The sequence below is a fragment of the Lepisosteus oculatus genome, chromosome 8 (genome assembly GCF_040954835.1).
Source record: "Lepisosteus oculatus isolate fLepOcu1 chromosome 8, fLepOcu1.hap2, whole genome shotgun sequence".
Lineage (NCBI taxonomy): Eukaryota > Metazoa > Chordata > Actinopteri > Semionotiformes > Lepisosteidae > Lepisosteus > Lepisosteus oculatus.
This window is the reverse complement of record NC_090703.1, coordinates 36,807,716-36,826,413: the sequence shown is the minus strand read 5'-3', so window position 1 is coordinate 36,826,413 and position 18,698 is coordinate 36,807,716. Positions and strand designations below refer to the sequence as shown.

The window sequence follows — 18,698 nt, the reverse complement described above, 5'->3', positions numbered from 1 at the left end:
GTACTGTACTTAACCCTCTCCTCTACTCCTTATTTACTCATGATTGTGTTGCCAGGCATAACTCAAACTCCATCATTAGGTTTGTGGATGCTATAACGGTCATCGGCCTGATCACAAATGATGAGGAGTCTGCATATAGGGAGGAGGTTGAAACCCTGGCAGCATGGTGCCAGGATAACAACGTCTCTCTGAACATCAGTAAGACTAAGGAGATGATTGTGGACTATAGGAAACATCAGGGAAACATCAGGAGGAGTTTTAAGTTCCTGGGAGTTAACATCACAAAGGACTTAAGGTGGTCTCACCACACCAACATCATGGTGAAAACAGCACAGCAGGGCCTATTCTATCTCCGCAGGCTAAAGATGTTTTGCGTGCCATCACATATCCTGACCAATTTCTACTGCTGCACTATTAAGAGTATCCTGATTGGCTGCATCACTGCCTGGTATGGGAGCTGCTAGCCTTGGATCGCAAAGCACTGCAAAAGGTGGTGAAGTCAGCTTAGCTCATTATCGGCTGTGAGCTACCAAACATCCAGGGCATCTACTCAGCTAGATGTCTTAAGAAGGCCAGGACTATTCTCAAAGACCCATGTAATCTAAGTCATAAACTGTTTTCTCTCCTACCATTTGGTAAATGGCATTAAAGCATTCAGTCAGACCAAGAGATTACAGAACACCTTCTATCTTCAGGCAATAAGACTACTCAACAGCCAAGCTGCAGTCACCTTCAGCAACCACCCTAATGGTCTTTGTTAAATGGTCAGGTTACATGGACATACAGTTTTCCATTGTATTTGGAACACTGCATATTGCATTATTTGGACATAATGTATTGCATACACCCTGGATATGTAGCAGTTCTAGTTATATTTTAAATCAGTTTTTTTTAATCAATTTTTATTGCACTTTTATGATGTAACCTTATTCTGTAACTTTTAATTTTGTGATTTTAAAATTTTAAAACCCTCACGTGAGCTTGCAGAAAAGACGTAATTGCCAGCAATTATTGCTGCATGCTATATTGTTATGCATTTGATAAATAAACTTTGATTGATTGATTGAATGAGTGCACATGCTCATTCATCAAGAATATGGGCAAGGAAGATTCATGTGTACACAACACATTTCTCCACTGCTCAGTAGACCATTACTTTGTGCTCTTGGACCACTAGACTCATTAAATGTGCATTGTCAGGTTTAATACGGAGTGTGTGCACTGCCAACACAACCATTCTTTATGGAGTTCTCGGCCAACATTTTTCTATTTCTATTTCTATTGGCTGCTTGTGCCCCATGTTGAAATTTGCAGTCAATGGATCAGGTATTGCTCGTTGGTTTCTTCTTGACCTTCTGAATAATGCACAGATATCATGATCCTGGTGTATGCACTTCTGTGCACTGTTGGCCTTTGCCGAAGATTTCTTTTCCTCAGTTTCATGCCGACATCACCTTAGACACAGTTTCTCATGAAACATCAGCAGGTTCAGCTGTCTTGGTCACGAATGCTCCTATCAAATGAGCCCCAACAATCAATTCTTTTCAAGACCATGCATGTAATTATAGACAACTATGCCTGTCCAGCATTTGTATCCATGACCCTAAGCATGCTGGGATGTTATTAGCTTAATGCATGAAGCAAACCTATGTGAAAGCTTTTGCTTTCAATATATTTGTTGTCCCTCATGTTATGCAGTTATTTCCATCTTTTAGTCTGCTACCTGAAGGGTCACTAGTGTCTCTAAATTGTCATTGTCTGTATATGTGAGTTATTATGTGTGCTCTAAATCTATGAACAACCTGTCTAGGCTGTAGTCCCACCAGAACTCTGTGTCTAGTGGGTTAGGTACCAGTTCATCAGAGCTCTCAAACACCTGCCAGAGATATTGCACTAACTTGCTTTAGACCAACTTGCAATGTGTCCTTACCTGGTTTTCTGTGCATTATTTAAATTTTCTACATTTTTGCATAGTAAACTAATTGAGAGGCTGTGGAACAATGGTATCATGAAATATTCAGTGTTCACCCAGTTTGCTTTTGACTGTCTGCTCTTTCAGTGAATGATGTATGGTGCACTGCAGAAGATCAATCCTCTTCTGTTCTTGCGTAGAAATGTTAGAAATGCTAATATAGGCAATATAGACCTGTTCCAAGCTACTGTTACCTAAAGAAGAAAATTCATAGTGGTGTATATGGAGTGACTAGATTATGTTTAATGGTAAAGCGAAATATATAAACAGTATATGCATTGTTGTCGAGGATTATTGTTTGTTTTTAATGTTGATTTATTTTATGTTGAAATTTGTTTTTTGTAGTTTTGTATGGTGATGCCAGTAAAACCTTTCCACCCTTTTGAATGGACAATTAAAGTTATATGTTACCTTATTTAAGGTATTAAATACTATGCCTCGAGGGTAGGAAATCCTTGCTCTTCATTATTTCAATACATTTTTAATTACTTGGCATACTTCTCTTTTGTTTTATAGAGTACATATTAAACATATAGATCTATAGACCCCTCAGGACCTGTAATCAATCTCATTATGATCATGTCAATTCTGCAGGTCAAGGTGTTTTATTGTTGTAAAATGATTAAAATATTCAAATGTATTTAATTTACTTTATTTTGGAATTTCTTAAATTCTGCACATGTACTGTGGTTACCAGCTGTGGCACTATGCCATGCCTGTAAACAGGATGTAAAGCTAAGTGCACTTACTCACCTGCCTAAACAGAAAAAAAATCTACCCACATACATCAGCATCTTGGAAAGCTCTTTTGTTTCCTGTATTAGAAACCTAAAATTGTGTGGCTGTACCATGTACATTAAGACAGACTGATATAGAAATTTGCAATTACAAACCTCAAACTCTCAGCAGTGGGTGCAGTTATTAAGCAGACAAATGTTCCTCTTGAAACACTGAAGAATAGCTTACAAAATTTAGGAAAGCCCAGGCAATAAATGTAACTGGCCTGATCGATAAAAAGTACTGTTAACAACACTGTAAAATGCCTGAAAGATGTGCTAATGGAACAAAACGTGCTCTGGTTAAGGTTACTCCACTGTTTGTCTCATTACAGACATATTGGCTCTGGTTACAGAACCAACATGTGACAATTATGCTGGTTTACAGACTCATAGCTGGTGGATCTCTCTGTACTTTGCAGTGAATGTCATGGTTTTTCTCCTACTTTCTGGAATGATTCTTGTTAAAGATGGCAGATTCATGCCAAGCCACTCTTGTTAACATGACAGCCCCCGAGAGTATATGTAATGGGGGCAATTATTAAATGCAATGATGATGCTGTGACAGATACTGAAACTGGCCACCTGTAAAAGAGCAACAGTATTCCTCAACTGTCTGCAATAGTTATTGCTGATGGTTTGTGGTTTGGAGACCCATCAGGGAGATAGAAAAATGCAGGGATTCACAGAAGGAAGCTAGAAAGGAAGGAACTAAAAACTTGACAGGACCAGGTGCTTCCAGGTCCCGGACTCGTCTGGTACGGAAACCAGAGCAGAGCCCGGAATAGAGTGAGCGTCTGGCTTTTAAGGAGAACTGAAAAGGGAGTTGGAACAGGGAGCAGGTGCGGTGGATGAGTAGAAAACAACGAAGGGCTGGAGCGTCCTTAAGAGGAGGGGTTTGCGAACGGGACACTAATGTCATGACGAAAGTAAATCCGAGACTGAGGACAAATAGAGAACAGTGAGAGTCTGGGCATTGTAAATATATAACAAAATATACAGTACGGCGGAGTAAAAATGAATATCAGTAAAAATGAACAACAGAAACCTCAGCTTACAGGTGTGTGACTTTGCATTGTGTTAATTGGTCATGGAGTGCTTCAGAACCTTAGAATCATAGTGAAACCCACAGTTTTGTGGAGCAGTGGTTAGGAAGGTTTTTAGCTTTAGTGAAACGTCCAACTTTATAAATGTGTCAACCAAATAGATTAACAAACATAAATATCAAGCTCCTGCATGAGTGTTACTCTACATCGGGGTGTCCAATTCAGCCCTCATGCTGGAAAGCACCAAGCATCAGATCTTTGTCGCTATTGATCTCTCAGTTACTTAATTTGATACAGTACATAACTTGATCAACCTATCACCAATGAATTGTTCAAAGTCTTTAAAAGTCTTTAAAAAATGATGATTTAATAATGACTGTCAGCAGACCGGGTGCTGTATAGGAGAGTTGCTGGGTGAAAGGTGGATGAAACTCAAGGGAACTGCAGGTAATGTGCTCACAGTGTCTGGAGTGTAGTGTAAAGTGTAGTGTAGTGAGGTTCAAAGCTACAGGTGGGATTGTGTAGTGATCAAAGCAGAGATCGCAGGCGGGTAGCCAGGCAGCCAGGCAGGGATTCAGCTGCACAGCCAGGCAGCCACTCAGCAGTCGTGGAGCTGCAAGGTGAAGTGGTGACATGAGAACGCAACAGGGCAAACCAAGCAGGATCATTGGGCAGGAAGTTGTTAGCGCTGGAGAAAGGTTCGGGAGTTGTGCGGCCTGGGTTGTACATGGGGAGTTGTAAACACAGATATGGGAAGATCCAGGAATCTTAGTTGAGAGAACAAAGCAAGCTCAGAAATCCAAAGCAATGAACAGGAGACAAAGCTAGGGAACAAGCTTGGGTATACAGATGCTTACAGTAGCTTTCAAGATCTATAACTGAGCCCAAAGCAGAGTGTCAGCAGAACTGAATCACCTAGATAGGTGAGATAGTAATTGCCTGCAGGTGATCCAGGTCTCCTGTCCATGCCAACCAGCACTAGGTAATAGGTGGGTGGAGCATAGGATGGTTGAAACACCAATGCTAGCATACCCCACAGAGCAGCAGCTGGGTGAGCCCGACACCCTCTGGATAAGGACTCTCCAGGACCAAGGTTGAGATTTGTGTAGTACACGTATATTATTCTAAGAAAACAGATCCTGCTGTGTTTGTGGCTGCTCCATTTTGTTTGCAAATGTTTTGTCACATTCATATTGCCTTGCTATTTACAGTAGGTTGTAAGTTAAATATCATAGGTCTCTGTAAATATACATTTACTTTCTAAAAATCTAAGTGCCACATTTAAAAACATATACATTTTGTGAATTATAGGAAATTCAGATATTATATACCGATTTATTCTTTGTTAAGGGCATTAAAATGAATTTTAAAGAGCCTGACATGACAAGATATACTATTGACTAATAAATAACCACTAAATTAAAATCAGGCTTTTAAAGGCTCTCATTTCTTTGGCTCTGCGGGAAAAAACTAGAAGTACACGCTGTCTGGTACAAATTCAGCTCCCCGAGCCATGGAATGTTAATGGAATAATGTTCACTGTAGTATTCCGGCTGTACCTGAAATGATTTGAAGAACATCTATCATACTTCAAAAAAATATTTATATGCTTCCATCTATTGCTTGGGGTGTGCAAGTAAAGCACCAGTAATTGTTTTTAATTGTTCAAACGTGTCCACCAAAATGTCAGCTGTATAGAGGTAATGTACAGATCTGACCTCAGAAAAAGCTAGTTGCTGACTCCCGGGAAAGCAATACAAAACCATACAGATAGATTCTGGTTAATAAAAATATATTTATATTAAAAATACATTTCCTTAATATCTTTGAAAACCACAGGGGCACAACCTGGCACTAACATAACACTAACAAATGATACTTAATGTTTACGATTTTTTGTAGTGGAGGTACAGTAGAACAGGCAGAACAGAAATAATGTATTTTCATAGGATAGACATTCATTTTTATTTACTAAATCTTTGGTGTTCTATAATCAAAGAGTTTGTTTTAGAAAACTTAATCTGGAAAGCTAATGGCCCTTTTAATCAATTTCTAGTGTTTTCCTACAGCAATCTTTACCAGAAATGTGCATTTAAACAGTATACATGTTATTTCTGCTGCTCTGCACCAGCAAACTGCGACTCTCATCTACAGTCCATTTGCAGTGTTCTACATTAGGGACTCAAGGTCACTCCTGACCAAGCATGACTGTTGAGCAGCTACAGTGCCTTGCGAAAGTATTCGGCCCCCTTGAACTTTTCAACCTTTTGCCACATTTCAGGCTTCAAACATAAAGATATAATTTTTTTATTTTATGTGAAGAATCACCAACAAGTGGGACACAATTGTGAAGTGGAACGAAATCTATTGGATTTTTTAAACTTTTTTAACTAATAAAAAAATGAAAAGTGGGGCGTGCAAAATTATTCGGCCCCTTTACTTTCAGTGCAGCAAACTCACTCCAGAAGTTCAGCGAGGATCTCTGAATGATCCAATATTGTCCTAAATGACTGATGGTGATAAATAGAATCCACCTGTGTGTAATCAAGTCTCTGTATAAATGCACCTGCTCTGTGATAGTCTCAAGGTTCTGTTGAAAGCGCAGAGAGCATCATGAAGACCAAGGAACACACCAGGCAGGTCTGTAATACTGTTGTGGAGAAGTTTAAAGCCGGATTTGGATACAAAAAGATTTCCCAAGCTTCAAACATCCCAAGGAGCACTGTGCAAGCGATCATCTTGAAATGGAAGGAGTATCAGACCACTGCAAATCTACCAAGACCTGGCCGTACCTCTAAACTTTCAGCTCAGACAAGGAGAAGACTGATCAGAGATGCAGCCAAGAGGCCCATGATCACTCTGGATGAACTGCAGAGAACTACAGCTGAGGTGGGAGAGTCTGTCCATAGGACAACAATCAGTCTTACACTGCACAAATCTGGCCTTTATGGAAGAGTGGCAAGAAGAAAGCCATTTCTCAAAGATATCCATAAAAAGTATCGTCTAAAGTTTGCCACAAGCCACCTGGGAGACACCCCAAACATGTGGAAGAAGGTGCTCTGGTCAGATGAAACCAAAATCGAACTTTTTGGCCACAATGCAAAACGATATGTTTGGCGTAAAAGCAACACAGCTCATCACCCTCAACACACCATCCCCACTGTCAAACATGGTGGTGGCAGCATCATGGTTTGGGCCTGCTTTTCTTCAGCAGGGACAGGGAAGATGGTTAAAATTGAGGGGAAGATGGATGCAGCCAAATACAGGACCATTCTGGATGAAAACCTGTTGGAGTCTGCAAAAGACCTGAAACTGGGACGGAGATTTATCTTCCAACAAGACAATGATCCCAAACATACAGCAAAATCTACAAAGGAATGGTTCACAAATAAACGTATCCAGGTGTTTGAATGGCCAAGTCAAAGTCCAGACCTGAATCCAATCGAGAATCTGTGGAAAGAGCTGAAAACTGCTGTTCACAAACGCTCTCCATCCAACCTCACTGAGCTCGAGCTGTTTTGCAAGGAAGAATGGGCAAGAATTTCAGTCTCTCGATGTGCAAAACTGATAGAGACATACCCCAAGCGACTTGCAGCTGTAATCGCAGCAAAAGGTGGCTCTACAAAGTATTAACGCAAGGGGGCCGAATAATTTTGCACGCCCCACTTTTCATTTTTTTATTAGTTAAAAAAGTTTCAAAAATCCAATAGATTTCGTTCCACTTCACAATTGTGTCCCACTTGTTGGTGATTCTTCACATAAAATAAAAAATTTATATCTTTATGTTTGAAGCCTGAAATGTGGCAAAAGGTTGAAAAGTTCAAGGGGGCCGAATACTTTCGCAAGGCACTGTATGTGGAGCAGTGGTTAGGGCTCTTGATTCAAGACCGGAGAGAGTTCATCCTCCAGCTGAGATACTGCTGTTGTACACTTGAAGAAAATTCTACAGTCAGATAGCTCCAGTAAATGCCATGCTGGTGTATATAAATAAATTATACATATAAACATCCACTTCATCACTATAAATAATAATTTGTTCTCTATCAACATAACTGTATACTTAACTATGTATATTATACATACTGTTAGTCATTCCGCACGCATTTCTCTGACCCATCTCGTATTCCCATGCGCGCTGTGTTTAACAAACGTTCACGCCGCAAGTAATGTACTGTACCTATCACTGTTCACTCCTGTCACTATTTCAGTTCCCCTTTTTCCTCACTTCCTCACTTTACACATACAATGAAGTTCAGATCACTGCATTTTTCTTCATTAAGGTTTACATTATTCCCTTGATGTTTTCTGTTCTCGATACAGAACATTCTTCATCATCGCCATTTCTTTCACATTTAAAAAACATAAGAAAGGAGGCCATTTGACCCATCTTGCTCATCGGGTTGTGAAATAACCAAGAGAATGTAGAAGTTTGTCCAGTTATTTTTTGAATGAGATAAAAATATGGGTTCATTTCAAACAACATTTGTAGGCAGACAGTAATAAAAAAAATCTAGAAACAGCAATACTATCTCAAACGATCATATAGTTGAGCATTCTGTCCAACCCTAGCAGTGTAATGCACAGGGCCCAACTGCATCAGACTGGAATTATAATGTGACAACTGGCATCAAACACAGAAACAGAACAAAATTAAACGAAGAGAGTCAATTCCACCAAATGTCTGTATTACCCAGTCAACTGTAGGGAAACCAGGGTCATGGAATGCATAGTAGTTTACTCTCTTTAAAACCTGCTTACAATACTATAAGGTTATATTATACAATACTGTTCATTCCAAACCCCTCCTTTAAAATGTTTGATGCCAGAAAATATCACTTAAAACAGACACGAATGTACTAATTTCCAGGGAAAGCATAATACCATTCATAATTAGGCTTTTTTTAATTTGCAGTTTAGCATCAAAATCAAAACAAACCTTTCTTTGAAAATAAGTCACATTTCTGCCAATATGACACAACATAGTCAGCAAAGAAACTATCTAGTCAAACCTCCTTTAATTTTATACACGACCTTGAGCATATTCTTTCAACAAATCTCATTATGGGAGGGAGAACAGAATATATTGCTAAGTTAAATCATAAGGCAACATAAGAGGAGCATAGAGTGGAAGAGAAATTGTCATAACAGCAGACTTCAAAGGCATACTGATTTTAAACAAATACATATTGTTTTCCAGAGAGTCTCCTTATCACATAGGTTTAAGATGTGGAAAACTAAATCATAACCATAAAGCAGAAGTAGGAGAATGCCATCAGCATGGAGTGAAAGGCTGTATTTGAAACCCTGTACATTAAGGGGGATGATGCTCACAGTTTGTCTAATAGCCTTTGCCAGTGAAGCTCATGATAGGACAAACGGCAACGTCGAGGTTGAGTGCCTCTACACAGTGTGATCCATAGAATCCATTAGTTGTAAAATAATGAGTAAGGTATTTCGGGCATGTGTGTGTTTTATCTCTAACGTTTCAAAGTATATTAAAGCACTTTACGGTAGGTGTAAAAAAAGTTAAAAACAAAAGAAACCAGTTGTAAGGATAGTATTTACAAAACAAGCACATATAAGAGAGACCAGCGCTCAGAAATGCAGCAGAAGATACAGTACATGGTCATTAAAAAATGGAGAAGCCACAGACATTAAATAAAAGCATTTCTGAAAAAAAAAGGTTTTGAGTCTAGATTTAAATGCACTCAGGATAGTTGACTGATTTCATTGGGGACAGAATTCCAGAGCTTTGGAATGTAGCAAAAAAAGGCACTATAATCCATAGAATAGAAAAGAGCTTTGGGGACATATAGTAGACCAGTCAGATGAATCACAACCTGGTAGGAAACCAGTGCAAGGACTCCAAGACAGGTGTCTCTTGCACACGACCTGGTGAGGATTCTGGCTGCTGAATTATGAACATATTGGAGTTTGTTCAATATAGATTTACTAATCCAGTGATTAGAGCATAGCAGTAAAAAGACCAACACCTTTTCTGTTACAGTCAAAGACATCATAGAGTTTCGAAGAATGGTATTTTTCAATATTCTGCACATGAGGGTCAAAAGTCAAACCGGGACCAAATATCACCCCTACATTCTTTAATTGTGATTCAGCACAGTGCTGCTCACAGAAAGGCTTTACGTAGATGATGGGAGGTGCCGAGTAACATGACCACAGTCTTGTCACAATTTAAGTTAAGGAAATCTTGAGAATGGACACAGAGTTGAGTATCATCAGCATAGGAATGATAATTCACACCATGCAATTTTAATATCAAGTGGGAACAGATAAATGCAAATTACATGTTTCCACATGTAATGTTACACACACTTACAGTACATGTTGTACTGCACACCCTAGACTGTGTTCAGACAGTATTTGCACTAGGCTAGCCATGGATGATCTTCAACTTGGTGTTCAATCCAAGTAAGTAATTTCTCCACAAAACATTCTGGGCAATATTGTGAGATTAGAATATTCCAGCAAGACAAGAAGCAAACCACCATCATGCCAAGGTGGTGAGTCTAATATCCAGGCTGCCTAAAGGATGAGCTGTCAAATCAGTTTAGTAAAGAATTTTAAAGTTGAAGGTTCAAGGCCTGCTCTCCATAAACTGTTATCATCCCAAATCCTATTTGTCTTGGAAAGGGTACCCAATTTGTAATGAAAGTTTTGGAAGGAAGTTCCTCTTCAGTGTTCTCTTGCAGATTAACAATATGAAAGCTAGATCAGGTGCTTCTATCCTTCAGTTCAGCCAGACAAGATTTAGACAGGGTTATCTCATTCTCTATCTCTCTGATTCAGTTTTTCTGAAGTAAAAACACCAACTAAACTTTCTTTGTTGACACATGACAGAGCAGTTGCAGTTTCCTCCTACTTGCCTTTCTCAACTCCTGATTTTCTGCTTTTTAACAACTATTTTTCACACTAATCTTTGTACAGGCATCACAACAGGTGCAACTCATCTAAATCAACTAAACCCAACTAAATACTGTAAACACATCAACTAAAATGTGTTGATTTATAATACAGAATCAGTTGCTCACAAACAAGGGCTGCATCTGGGTCAACAATTTAATACAAATAACAGCGACAGATTTATTATTTTGCAATCTTTATTATGTTAATTAAAACTGAAAGTGTCTCTTAAAAGCTGTTCCATAAAGGATACCCCACACACTCTCAAGACAGCAATGTTGTGTGAAATGTGAGGAACAATTTGTCCAAAGAATTCGCAATACAGGCAGAATATGAAAAGACAAAAATTTGTCTCACAAATTATGTCCTTTAGAAATCCTGCCACTAATGTAAAAAAAATCTGCTCTGTGCAATAGGTTGAATACAAAAAGGAGTGGATTGTGTTGAATTTGATAACTTCTTCATGTTCTTTTTGAAATTCCTCACATTACTTTGTTGTTACTCATCTCAACCTACGTCTATCCTTCACAAGCAAATGTCATTTCTCAAAGATGACTGCCGATGACTAAAGGTAAAACAAAAAGCTACGCAATCATTAACAATCTATAATTCTAAGCATAAACTCTAAAATACCATTTTTATCTTCTTCTCAATCTACGACTCATTTAGAAAGCAGTAGTTATTCATAGGTACTGTAGTTAGTAATCTAATAGAAGCAGCATCCTAAAATCACACATCTCAAGCAGATGGTAAACGAGCGCAGTGTATGGAATACTAAACTGATTATATGTAAACAGCTACTCTTTCATATTTTAATGAAATAAAGCAATATTAATGACAAATTACAGCCTACCTTCTTCTACAGTGGAATCCAACTGCGTGACTTTAACTGCAAGGAGATCCACCCTCTCCTGAAGGTTATTCATCCGCATGTAGAAGCTGTTTGCTTCATTGAACAGCTCCCCAAATATATCTTCAGCATGTCTACCTGCATTAGACACATATATATGTTACTTCTTAGTAACACTGACACACTTCAAGAAACTCAATCACTTAGTTTCTGCTTTCTGACGAGAAAACGACTGTTTAACTCTCAGAGCTCAAAAAGCACGGCCTTTATTAAGCCAATATGCGGGCGAGCATGTGAAAGCAGTAACATTATGTCTCAGTAGAAAGTGTGTACTCACTGAGGCTGCCCAGCTGTTTGATGATGGCAGCAAGGGTGCTGTTGGTGACACACTCGAGCTCACTGGTGACCCCTTCTGGCAAGGCGCCACGACACAGATGGCGAGGTTCGATGCTCCTCTTCACCAAAGGCATGTCTGCCCGTGAATGTCAGCTAGACAAAACTACCTGCTTTCAGAAGACAGAAAAAGAGACAGAAAGAAAGACTCCTTGACTTTCTGACTTTGTGAACTAAAGCATACACTTGAAATGCATTGTTTTACAAAGAATTCGATTTTTGAAGCCGACAAAAGTGGAAAAGAACGACACACAAAAGGTGGGTGAGGATTTTCATGGTTGACCTTGGCCACCCTGCATTGTTAGAAAAGACAAAGATACACCACTCCTGAGAAAACAACAAGGGAACTGTTGATGAGAGTGACTATACCAAGAATCTATGAAGAAGAAAATGACAAAAAAAAAGATTATAACTTTTCTGCTCCACTGAGTTATTTTTAAAATGCAGCAGTTTACATTTTGCGCATGCGGTGCTTTGGAACTATGCATTATCCACTGTAGTGTACTGTGTCTCTTAGCATATGCATCTACTGTATTGGATATATGTTGTTATATATATTGTTATCCTTTACCAGCTGGGCAACATTTGCTTGTAGATTGAGATCCAAAAATCAGTTAACTTGAATGTATTGTGCAGTACTCTAAGCGCTTTGTATAAAGCTTTCTTCAGGTCGTGCTGGTTAGAAACACAAGAACAGAAAACAACTAGTACATTCCAGTCACACAAGGACTATGCTGAAATTAAAACACACAATATTATTTGTGTGTAAATAGAACACCAAAGCTTCATTGCATTTCTTCTAAAAGTAAAAACAAATTTTTGATGAATGCTATGCAAATTCAAAACAGTAAACATCCTTTTCATAAATGTCCATGTCTATGTTATTTCCATTCACCTCACAGCATTTATTATAACATATACTGTAGACTATTGGGTCTCAGATTATTTACCATGGAGTATAACATGTTCATGCTCTCACTTGCTCTCTGCTTTCTCCTACAGTACACTATATCACATATCTCAGACTGCTCATTTCTTCCTGCCTATGGGGAGTCATGCGATGCTGCTTAAACTTCTCTTCAAGTGCTTGACCTAATTTTTTCCAAATGTTTACCAGGGGTCTGGTCTCATTCTTATCTGGCTTCCATCTCGCATGAAAAATCAGTCCGCTGTCAGTTAGTTTTATATGGGACATTGCAATAGACAAGCATGGCATGTACAGTAGTTTGGCACAATATTTTTGTCTTCTGTTAAAAAAGTTAACACATAATCCATTTTAAACTTCCATACTGAGTCTATGCAACACCACGCAGAGACTTTTAGAACAAAAATACTTTTGACACTGCAAGACCTGTACACACACTTTCACCAAACTCCTCCTCCCAATGAGGGAATATTGTTTTCCCTCAAACTGCACCTATTTTTTTATGATCTCAAAAGGAGATTTTTGATAACATGATAATAAGTGTCTTGTTACCAATGAAAAATAAGAAACAGTATTGAGGTGTTTTAAGAGAAGCCAACAGATTAATATATATTTACCAACAGTAACTGAAAAATTGACGTGCTTTTTAGCTGTTACCAAAGAACAATGTTAATACTTTAGTTCTAGAAGAGATTTTTGCTGCTTTAATATTGCTTATATAGAGAAAATAAATAATCCGAGTAGGCTTAGGAGTAGAGGCTTAAAAATAATGATTTGGCAAAACGAGAAAACATGCTTATAATAGTTAGCCCATTTAACTATTTCTAGTAGTTAGCAAGACGAGATATGTAAAATTTGTAAACGGTTGAACAAAAAAAGACACAGAGCAGCAAAGTTTAAGGCAATGCAACAACTGTATCTTTCAATCTCTTGCCCTTTTCAATTCTAACAGATTTCCTGTATGTAAAATGCAGCTCTTTTAACACCTGAAGCACCTGCAACACATTTTGCTGACATAAAGTTAAAAATAAGGAGGATGTTCAATGGTAAAACTAAGATCACAAAGGAAATTACTACAACAGAAAGTGCCTTTAATGTTGCGAAAAATGCTTCATATAAAGAAAAAACGAATGCTAAAAAATGCTAGCGAGTACGTTTTTATTTCTAAATTGTCTGCAATTACTTCTGGATGTATTTGAAAGGATGTACTGTATACAGGTATTTTGTAGTAAAATACCCAGAATGCAAAATACTAAATTAATGTGAAAAAACACAAACATAATTTAATAACATGTAATGGTTGTGCCTATTGTTTACACACAGTTAAAGTGACCATATGGTATACAGTTTGTAGGTCTTGTAGCCAACTAGACAACTCAGTATTTACAGTAGGTGCTAGGACCTTCCTCAGTCTGACAGCTTGTGCTGTCAGATCCCCCAGAACCACCCACCACAGACCAGCATATGACAGGAACACTACATAATTCCAGTTTTAATGCTCTAAGCAATTACAATAAGGTATCACTGTCTAGAAGAACAGAAGAAAAAAAAGTATCCATAAGGAACACCCACACTAAAACAAATGGATGCCATAGTTCCCAGTAACCAAAACAAAAGTCCCAAAGAAACATTCAATAACAACATTCCCCAGAATCAATCCAGTATTGTGGTGTACTTCCTTCTGGCGCACAGAAAAATGAAACAAAACTCTTGTTTTACTACTGTACTATATACTAGTATATACTGTAGATAGTACAGTATATGCTATACAGTAGGTAGTATAGACTATAGACTATATACTACCTATAGACTACCTATAGTATCTTCTTCAGTCCCAATAGTCCCATACAACATATTTCATTATACTTCCCCTGATTTAAAAAAAAATAATAGTAATAATGTATATAGTGCCTTTAAAGGTAGCTTCCCAAAGCACCTTACTGAACAACATCAATGAAAAAGAAATATACACAAGATGAGGGAACGGAATACAGAAGGAGCAAAGGGGAAAATAAAAGAACCAGTTAAGTTAAGGTCTTCTAAAGCAGAAGATTTTGAGTTTAGAGAAGGTGACTCTTTGATATCCTTGGACAGAGAGTTGCAGAGTTTTGGGACATAACAGGAGAAGGCTCTGTCACCCATAGTGTAGACGGGCTTGAAGGACAGATGGGAGACCAGAATTAGAAGGGCGAATGTTGCAAGGTGGGGAGTAGAAGAATAGTAGCTCAGACAGGTACTGAGGTGCCAAACCATACAGAGCCTTATATTGTTGGTGAGCATGAGGACTTTGAAGTCAAAACGAAACCTGTTGGGAAGCCAGTGCAAGAACTCAAGGATAGGAGTAATGTGATCACTTGCACTAGACCTTGTCAGGTTTCTGGCATAAGAATTCCGGACATAGTATCGGGGAAGAGGCAGCACCTTTGCCTCTCTGTATCTGGCCTCCACTGGCCAAGGTTTATGATGTTTGGGTCAGGACTCCAAAACTTGAATGAGGGATGGGCAGTCTAGGTAATCATGGGGGGGGGGTTCACCATGTGTCTCAGTGCTCTGTCCCTCCTTCCCTCATCCTGTCTTTCCTCTCTGTCCCTCTATTCTAGGTCTGCTTTCAGCCTGCGTAGCACTCCCAAACATCTAGTGTGCCACTTGTGACTGTGTGGTAATTGACCAGTGTCTAGACAGTGTATCGTTTAATTTGTTATGATTGTTGCCTGCTGTAATTTACGTGCTACAGACCAGGGAACCCTTAAAGGAAGAGATAAACAGAGAGAAAAGGCACCACACCTGACAAACCCTGGCCATTATTTAAACAAAGTCAAGTAAACATAACCCCCCAAGCCACTATCCTATTCCCATGACAAATTGTGTTTCAGCAATTTATGGTATGGATGGCCCGCCTGAAGTATTTTAAACAAATACAAGTAAGGCTGCCATAGTAAATGAGTTTGACACCTCTGATGTAAATTGGTGCAATATACAGTAGATTGACCTTGACCTTCTCTGTCACAGGCGTACTTGGGATATTAATGGAACTAGAATACCTTCATGCAACAGGTATTGGATTTAGCAGCGTAACCATATCAATGAGCCCCATATTCACAGTTTTGGATTCACAGCCCAACATTCACGATTCACAACCTGTTATCAGTCTTTTGACGTTGAGCTATCTCAGTTGTGGGGTTGGGTGTCGGCTGCCAGAATCCTGACCAGGTCTAGTGCAAGGGATCACATTACTCCTATCCTGGAGTCCTTGCACTGGCTTCCTGTTAGGTTTTGTGTTGACTTCTAAATCCTCATGCTCACCCACAGTATGAGGCTTGGCACCTCAGTACCTGTCTGAGCTATTATCCTCCTACTCTCCACCTCACAACATTCACACTTCTTATTCTGGTCTCCTGTCTGTCAGCGGGGTACATTTCCCATAAAAAGAAACACTGCTAAATTACATTGTTCATTTACATTACATGCAAGGACTTTCTCAACCTAGACAAGGATTATCTACTGTAAATTTACTAGCTTCAATCTGAATAGTTACCTATGGCAATATGGCAATAAAGTTCAAGTTCAAGTTCTGTTTTTTTTTCTTTTGGCTGTCTTATTGTGCTCTCTTCTTTATAATCTGTGTTGAATAGTATATTCTAAACAACAAAAATGTTAGAAAATACAGAATTGAAATAGAATAATGTTTTAAATGTGATGAAACATCATTTATTAGATATATTTATTTAATAGCTGTGCCTTAAAAAAACTAATGAGATGTGAAACACAAAGTATACAGTGTCCTAATTATGGATCTCAGCAAGGGCCCATCAACATGGGAGCACTGTTATTTCTTTAAGTGTTTGTTATAATAAAATGGATTTCTATATAATGAAACTGCAAAACTACTAGTTATGCTGCAACATTGCTTTTCTTTAATTCTTTAGCTGGAAGGCTTTACAATTTAAATCCCACTGTGAAACGTAATAAATTAATAAATAACAAACAGTGGCTAGGTCCATGCAGAAAATTACAAAGAGTTCTGCTGTTCAGCCCTCTTCAGGGGTGAGCAATTAAGCTTTAGTAGAAGGTATCTTAGGTCACAGCAGATTTAGTCTGAAGAGGTTCAGTAAGAGAACAAGTAGGAAGCTCAACTGTCAAAACATAGATTTTTCATTCTACCTTTCAGTGTGAAATTAACCTATACGTGCTCCTTTGCCATTGGCACACTGATGCAGCTCTGCGCCTAACCCTAATACTACTTTCTAAAAACAAAAAAATGTATGTTAGTACATACAACATTTTATAATGCTATTTCAAACTGCAGTAGTCTATCAATGTAATATCTGGTTAATAAAGTTTGAAAAATGATGACCATGTCCCAGTGTGGATTTCCATACTAGTTGTTACAAATGGACAAAACAGACACTTTTGTCTGAAGGTTAGCACAGTAGGTGCACATCTGGTGACCATGCCCATGGCACCACTATGACCATCTTCCACTGATGCACTTCACGGAAAAGAAGAACTTACCAGGGAGCAAAGCCACAAGATACAATCACAAACTGATTACGCAGACTACATCTCTCATCTGAGTACTGTAACATGAGTGAGGTGAAGCTTCAAGGACATGTGCCAAGAATACTAGGAAAAAACATTAAAATGAAATCATTGGACACTTGAAATTACACATCAAAAAAGACATATTTGTAATGAACCTTCCATCACAAATGTCCCTTTAAAGTTTCTTATCTCAGGCACCACCAACTTACTATGAATCACGGTTGTTATCTCTTAATTATTAAAATCTTTAATTCTGCTACAAAACATTGCAAAACATACTTTGATATTTTGATTACTGTTGAAACACATTAAATGACAAGAAACTGGCATGAAACTGGCTCGGAGCGCCTGTCTTCATTACTCTTCTTTTAACTTCCTTGTTCCTGGTTCCATGTCCCCGTTCCTTGTTTTTATTCTTGTCGTCGTCTTGGATGGACCTCACGGTTTTGGATATTGCACTGTGCCCTGGTTTCCCTATTTGGACTGTTTTAGACTTGTTTCCCTGCGCCATTCCCCTTGAGCACTGAATCACTGTTGTCAAAACCCCCTGTCTGTCATCCCGTCCTGATCCTGCTGTTTTTTTCCTGGTGTCCTACTCCAGTCACTTCCAGATTATACTGTCTGCATAGGGTCCTAAACTACGCACTTCATGGGAGTGAGGACCGGCTCCCGTTATACTCAGTTCTAGATCTGGGCTGCTATCTGCATGGAGTTTGTATGTTCTGCCCATGTTTGGGTGGTTTTCCTTCAGGTGCTCTGGTGTTCTCCCACAGTCCAAAGACATACTGGTAGGGAAAGTGACCCTGGGTGATTGTGTCTCTGTGTGCCCCGCAATAGACTGGCATCTCATCCAGTGTGTATCCAGCCCATTGCTTGCAGGTACAGGCGGCAGCTCCTCCATGACCCTGTGTTGGATACTGAGGATAAAACAGATGGATGGATCTGAGTCACAATATTAGGCTCATAGGAGGGATATCCAGGTTTACCCCAAAAACAAACAATCATGCATTTTTCTGTCCCCTCTCTACAACAAGAAAAACTCTCCTTATCACAAAATCTATATAATCTCCTGTATCACAGAATTTATTTATGCCTTGTCCATTAGGGTTAAACATTTTAATCTTAAACTTTCCAATATTCTACAACACTAAACACTACTGGGTATTTTGTAACGTATTTCTAACTCCTACTATGAATCATTTATTTATACAAAGTAGAGCACTGCACATCCAGTCATCCGTGTATCCAATAAGCTGCTCACTGCCAAGGG

The 18,698-nt window shown here is 38.7% G+C and overlaps 1 protein-coding gene across 3 annotated transcripts in view; it reads right to left on the bottom strand.

Moving 5' to 3' along the window:
• Nucleotides 1-18,698, bottom strand: part of LOC102689998 (actin-binding protein WASF3) — a 48,530-nt gene that overhangs the window by 14,009 nt on the left and 15,823 nt on the right. For 2 of the 3 annotated variants that reach the window (XM_015351090.2, XM_006632611.3), the window contains exons 2-3: nt 11,906-12,074; nt 11,572-11,706 (exon numbers count right to left, since the gene is read on the bottom strand). In XM_015351090.2, coding sequence (XP_015206576.2) covers nt 11,572-11,706; nt 11,906-12,038 — 268 coding nt within the window. In that variant the 5' untranslated portion in view covers nt 12,039-12,074. The remainder of the gene's footprint in view (nt 1-11,571; nt 11,707-11,905; nt 12,075-18,698) is intronic. The other variant, XM_015351091.2, reaches the window with a different exon arrangement.